Here is a 6,485-nt window from a genome sequence, read left to right on the forward strand (position 1 = left end):
AAACAATTCATGAAATTCTTCATCAATTGTAAAAGTAATCAAAATTTCTAAATCTCAAAAGATTTATTGTTTTATTTAGCACCAAGGCATGATATTAGGTAACGTAGTATGGAGTCAAAGGAAAAAAAGAAGTAAGGCAAGGGATGCAATTTTTATATTTAACCCACTCTTATTTTGATATTTCGATTTCGAAGTCACTTACCTTGCAGGATAGGTGATTTAGTGAAGTATCAAGTGATATTTCAAAATATCATGGGATATTTTGAACAAATATTATCTAAAAAGGCCATGTTTAAAACCTCCTAATAGAACCATTTCCTTGTCAAATTCATATTCATACATCACAATAGATTCAAAATCAAATGCTTCATATAATATGAATGTTACTAATTAATGGCTGCTATTAAATAATAAGAATTTAGCATGGCTTTTATAGAGCCTTTAATACAATATTACATAAGAAACCAACTTTCCTTCTTTACCTTCTTCCAACTACCTTAATGTACAAATGTTTAATATTTACAAACATTTCTTGATCATAATGTTTTTTAAAATTTTTATAGTTCATATCCAATTTTTTTGCAATGTATACAAAGGATAAAATTAAAAGAAATAAACTGATTGTTACATATTATAATTTATAATGCATTTTTTGATCTTCCTGATTTATGGATCATGGATATCTTTTCATTTTGTTAAGCTTTTCTAATTTTTAATAGTATTTAACATGAGATATTACTATTTTTATTACTATTGTATATAATTCTGAACTATCAAAATACTGCCCATTCTCAAGCGGTCTAAACTTATCTTTACAATCTTTAATTGAGAAATTGGTACTGATGTTTTCAATTTGCAAAATTATCAAGGTATAGAACTTTGTTGTGTATGTTCATTAAAGCGAGGAGATGATGAAGGAATACTTCTGGAACACATATACACACATATACATACACAAACATAGAATGAATTAAACAAATCTCACACACGTATGCTATATATAAAAATTGTTGACCATGTTTACCAAGTTGACCATGCTACCACAAGAAAGGAACCTTGCTTATGTTTGGGATTATGGCCAAATACAATTGAAACTAAAAGGAGAATTGAAGCCTAATAAAGAAGAAGAATATTACCTGTAAATTAATCCACCGAAATAAATAATAAATAATAATAAAAAAAAAAACAAACTGTGTGGGCAAAGCAACAATGGAATAGTTCCCCGAGAATCTCGTTTCCCAGGTGCAAGAGAACACGCGAACGTGCTCTCCCCCACTAAATCCACGCGTAACGAATACATTGGGCTAATCCGTATGAGCTTCTGACATGGGAAATGCGAAAGCCGAATGCAATCCCCCCTAAGCGTTTGGAACCGGGAGAAACGGTAGCCGGTAATCGAAGGACGCCGCTTCACGTTCGTGGGTCACATGACCCGCGGTCGTAGGAGGGGGACGGGGGACCCTGCTCCTCCTGCTCCTCCGTCGTCGGGAGTGGATGGTTGGTTGGGTTTGTGTTCCGGGGTCTGTCTCGCCAAGTTTGGAAGACCAAGGTTGTGCCCTTCAACTGATCGCTCGCCACTCGCTCACACTTCCTTCCTTCCGCACCGTCTTGGCACACCTCACTCGGCTTCTGTAATTATTGCGCATTCGAGGGACCGATCTATTGGTAGTCGATCGGTTGCAAATGAGTAGAGCAAGGGTCTCCCGTTTTGAGAGGTGGTGTTCTGGTTTTGCTGTGCTCTCTTTCTTCACTCCGTTTGGCTGTCGACGCATTGGTTGAAGACGAGAGAGAGAGGCAGAGAGTATAGTAACCTGTCGTGGAAGCTGGAAGAGAACTGTGCCATTTGCGCGGTTGTGACTTTCTTCGGTGGAACCACGTTAGTGTAGCAAGGGTGTACCGATTTGGCTCGTTGGATGATGTCGGATTAAGAGGCTCTTGTGCGGTGACAGGAGCGGATTTGCAAGTGATATATGTAGCACATTGTTAGCGAATTGGTTGAATTTCACAGGTTGCGAGAGTCTTGTTCGTCTTTTCTCCGATAGTGTAGGAGAGATTTTGACGTTCTAGATATCGAGAGGCAGATGGCAGGGGTTGGAAACAATCCGGTGGTAGCCATTAAGTTGTCCGGGTCTACGCAGACGGAATCATGGTCGGAGGGCAAGCTCTTAGGTGGAGACGTTGTGCTTCAGGTGAATTGTCGATACTCCTGTGATCATCTACGAAAAGTGTTTTTTGATCTTTTTTTTCCGCTTATACGCTTGAATGCTACTCATGTAGTCGAATTTAGCTCGCGCTTGAGCTTCAATTGTGTATAATTTTTTTGAACTACAATTTTTAGATTTGTCCTAGACTCCGAAATGTGCGGCTGGAATTGGAGATTTACGTAGGTGTGCCATAACTCTTTTGTGCGATCAGGAATTTGTAAGTCGCAAATATATCATGTCAGTGGGGCGATTTAAGTTCTTTGCTTTGTTTCTCTGGATCATGTGAATCTTCCGATATTTTTTCTTTGAGCTGGATGGTCTTTACGTCCTTCAGAGGCGAAAGTCGTGCTAGAGAACGAATCTCAATCCTTTTCAAGTGCGTCGATACGGTATCTTGCGCATAGTAATTACGGATTACTTCCAATATAGTTTATATCTTTGCAGCGGTTTGCAAATGATATTAGGTGGCGTCACCGTTTCTCTTAACGGAGTTACTCAAGGTCCATTGTATGTATACATTGTGTGTTGCTTCAAGTATGCCACCTTCCATTAAAAAACATATCTCAAACAGTGGCCAACTGATTAGTTCTAGAGGCGAGACGATTCTGAATATTACGTACTTGTTGACTGAGCTTTCTTGCATGTTATTCTGTAGCATTGAGCGACACTGCGTGCTTCGAATCACGTGCAGTAGCTTGAATGAAGGAACTACATTTGGTTTCGTTCTTCATTTCATGGGGTTTTCGTCTGCGTTTCGTTTGTTGCAAGATACTTCAATATATACACGTTGTCTAGCCTTGATGAAGGTTTTCCAAGTTTCGGGAAAACTAATATCGAAGTCCCTATGTCTAATCATGTGGCTGTCAGTAACCTCGCTTGACCAATTAGAGTATATTTCAATTGTAAATATGAAGTGGTTTTTCAATGAGCGTATTCAGTTAAAAGTGTGAACCATGATGGGCATTCGTTAGTGCACGTATTTAAATTTGCCCAGATAGGTTGGTACCAATATTGCGTTGGGTGCTGCAATTTTTGATGAGCTTGTGTGTTTGTGGCTCATACAAATTCAAATGTACACCCCACAGATTCGGAACTTTCATAAGGATGGTTTTTGAGTTTTTCATCAAGCGGTTTTATCAATCATGATAACTTGAATCCACTAATGCTAACAAACTTCATTCACAGGTCAGCAGTGACAGTGGAGTTATGATCGTAGCTCCGTTTCCCGGCGGAAAGTCGGGTCTTTTACGTGAATTGAAGAGACTACACAATACATCGGGAGGAGTAAGGGTCAAGGTCAAAAGAGGTTCATCAATTCTTGAGGTTCCAGCCAGGGTTGCCGTGGACGAGAGTTCTCTGCTGAAGAAAACCTATGTATTAACCTGCGCCAATGACATTGGTTACGTAGCAACATTGGTGGATGCTATGGAACAAGATTGCTTGATTCTGCAAGGTGCATAGTTATTCATTCTTTTCCTTTGGCACCTTGAAAGAACACGGTGTAACCTATTGACTTCAGTGTTCCCCTCGAGGAGGAATTGTATTGTCGTGCCAAGGATTTTGTTTTCATTTGAATGCCGGCGGCCGTTTTGCGCAGATAAAAGTCGACAGATAATGGAAGCATCCAGGATGGTGAAGGATTTTTCTAAGAAGGATGATCTTCTGCCGAAGTTGAGCAGTGTGAAATTGAAGGACAGTTACGTTGCTTACCCATGGGAACAGAAGATGATGACTTTCTTACCTGTTTCTGGCTCTGCAATGGTTTTTTCCCTTCTCCTCATGCCACCAGCACTATCACCGAAGGCTCGCGATGTCGCTGGAATTGAGCACACAACGGCCCGATCTATTGCTTGGCTGTTGGCTGCTCAGGCCTCTGGAGTGCCAATTACTTTCGTCAATATTCAGTCAGAACCTCTATTTATGCAAGTAAGTCGTACATACTTAAAAGTGTGTAAGGTTTGTAAACTTTAGTTGTTCATTCCCTGGATGGAGATTTTTACACTTCTCAAATTTGGTAATGGTTACAGCAGTTGTATTGAACAGAACCTCTGCTGTTGAAAAGTGCCCGTTCAGACCTCAGTACCTTAGCTGGATTTTGGCTATGTGGTCGGTTTTCGAAGGTTTTGTCATGCGGCTATTGCACTTCAATCAAAATTTGTGAATTTTCTCTTTTATGAAGTAACATCTTCTGCATGAGACCTCCATTTTCGATCCTCAATATCAGTAGTAGCTATTAGCCGCTGTTATCCATAAGATCCCACTCTGATCATGTGATATCAATGCAGTTTGCAGATTATCAAGTGCCTGGCTACCGGCAGGATCCAGCGATTATCGGGAATACTGGATGCTATAGAATACAGGTAAATCTGCGCCCCGAGTCACCAGTTACATATATTTTTTTATTTTAAATAAAACTGACATGCAGGTAATTCGTCGGTGTGGAGAGACCTTAATTTGCTTTAGCCACTTATTTAAGAGACGGGCTTTATGTCATTGCTCTTGACCCTATCTGGAGTAATTTACCGGTGTCTTGTCTATTGGTACGAGTGAAGATCGCTTACTGAGGTGTATTTCATTTGCATTTGACGATTATCTTAGGTTGACCTCTCTACGGCCTGCTTTTACGACTTGATCATAGGAAATAAAAACTGGTTTCCTAGGTGAAACCGCCGCTACTTGCGCACAGTAAGGACAAGGGGCAAGGAACCCCAGGGAATTTTTACACAGTTAACTTCTGATTCCTTTGTCCAAGTAGTCAAGTTCTGATATATCGCCCTTCTCAGCTCGATTTAACAGCACACTTGAGATGATCGGCTTGTGTGGTGCACTGGCTGCAGATTCGTCGGCGTTTTATCTGGCCCGTTGTCCTGCTATCAGCAATTGAACATCTTGGGTTATACTCGAGTAGCCACTGTCACTACTGGAAGTTACGTTCATCTAGTTTCACTCATTCATTGAGGAATCGTACTTGCAGGATAGAGAAGCCATGGATGTGGACGTTTTGAGAGCAGTACGATTATGGTATTCGCCGGCAGCTGCAGAGCTTGCCATCGATCTGAAACCTGAAGAGAACGAATCTCGCTTGGGAGTTGGCATCAGCTGCACAGAGGAGGTATATTCTATTACGATGCACAAGGACACTGCGAACGACCTTTGTTTATTTGTGGTCTGGTTGCAAAGAATTGTCGCAGGTGGTTGTCCCCTTAACAAGCGGATAGCTGGGGTAGCCATACCATGGATGAATTTTATGACGGTGCAATGCGAAATTCTTGCAATGGTTGATTTCGTTTTCGTTTGCAGGGATTTTGTTATGTCTCTTCTGTGGATCCAAGCACAGTGGCTGAACGGGCAGGGCTCCAGACTGTGTACCAAGCTGCGTGTGCGGCAGGAAAACTGCTTGTTATTTCTCGTCTGGGATTAGAAAAGCTCACTCCCTGGCTAGTCTCGTCTTCCGGATCGATACGTTGTTATGACACCGTCTCATTGTCTAACAAACTCAGTCTATACCGACAGGCTGGCCAGTCCATTCGTCTCCATGTTATGGTATGGGAGGGTGCTCTTACATCCAACTTGGACAACCCAGTAGAGGATGCGACGAACCGCCAGAGAAGGATTTCCCCAGGTATATATGCCGGTGGAAGTGCCTATAGAAGTTCCGGGGATCATATACCGTATTATTCTAAGCCACAAGAGAAGTACTACATGTCGAAGGATTCCCAAAGTTTACATGAGTTACAAGATTTTGATGTAATCAACGACGGTCATGCAGGGCCATCATTGGCTATGAGCGATTTACAAATGCCATACAAGTATGTCAACTGATTGTTATTGGACGCCATCACGCTAGATCAATCTCGGGGTTTTTTTTTTTTTTTTTTTTTTTTTTTATCTCCCCGGTGAAAACTCTCGAACGGCGCAGTGTACATTATGAAGCTTTCTAGTATGTACATAATGTACACTACGCCAATTATGAAAAAGAACTGGCATGAGAGGGAGGTAATTGGACGCTACTGGTTTTCAAATGTGAACTGAGCCTTCAAATCTTTTCAAAGCTTTCCAATATGGCCGTTTTTCTCACGTTGCGCGCACTTAATAGTGAAAACCATTCTCCCTTCTATCCGCCGTAACCACACATCAGCAATCGTTTCGGAAACCGTCGTTTCTTTTGTCACACTCAACATTCTCGACGGTTCACTGCAGTTGCTTAGTTATAGCATTCCCGACACTTTGAAATTCCACTGCATAAGCTCAATTGCTTCTTTGGTTCTGGCTGACAAGATC

General features: G+C 41.3%; 1 protein-coding gene across 1 annotated transcript; it reads left to right on the forward strand.

Annotated features, from left to right (window-relative positions):
• Positions 1-1,551: 1,551 nt before the first annotated feature.
• LOC112280145 (uncharacterized) lies at positions 1,552-6,224 on the forward strand. Its single transcript, XM_024515263.3, has 6 exons — positions 1,552-2,189; positions 3,390-3,657; positions 3,802-4,130; positions 4,490-4,564; positions 5,179-5,316; positions 5,505-6,224. The coding sequence occupies exons 1-6, from the start codon at positions 2,082-2,084 to the stop codon at positions 6,024-6,026; spliced, it is 1,440 nt and encodes a 479-aa protein (XP_024371031.1). The 5' UTR covers positions 1,552-2,081; the 3' UTR covers positions 6,027-6,224.
• Positions 6,225-6,485: the final 261 nt, after the last annotated feature.

The sequence above is a fragment of the Physcomitrium patens genome, chromosome 1 (genome assembly GCF_059467195.1).
Source record: "Physcomitrium patens ecotype Gransden chromosome 1, ASM5946719v1, whole genome shotgun sequence".
NCBI classification, from domain to species: Eukaryota; Viridiplantae; Streptophyta; class Bryopsida; order Funariales; family Funariaceae; genus Physcomitrium; species Physcomitrium patens.

What these genes read in the sequence shown, in the direction of transcription:
- LOC112280145 (XM_024515263.3), top strand. Translation starts at nt 2,082, where the DNA reads ATGGCAGGGGTTGGAAACAATCCGGTGGTAGCCATTAAGTTGTCCGGG. An exon ending in CAGAACCTCTATTTATGCAA is followed by an intron (nt 4,131 to 4,489) that starts GTAAGTCGTACA and finishes ATATCAATGCAG; the next exon opens with TTTGCAGATTATCAAGTGCC. An exon ending in GCATCAGCTGCACAGAGGAG is followed by an intron (nt 5,317 to 5,504) that starts GTATATTCTATT and finishes TTTCGTTTGCAG; the next exon opens with GGATTTTGTTATGTCTCTTC.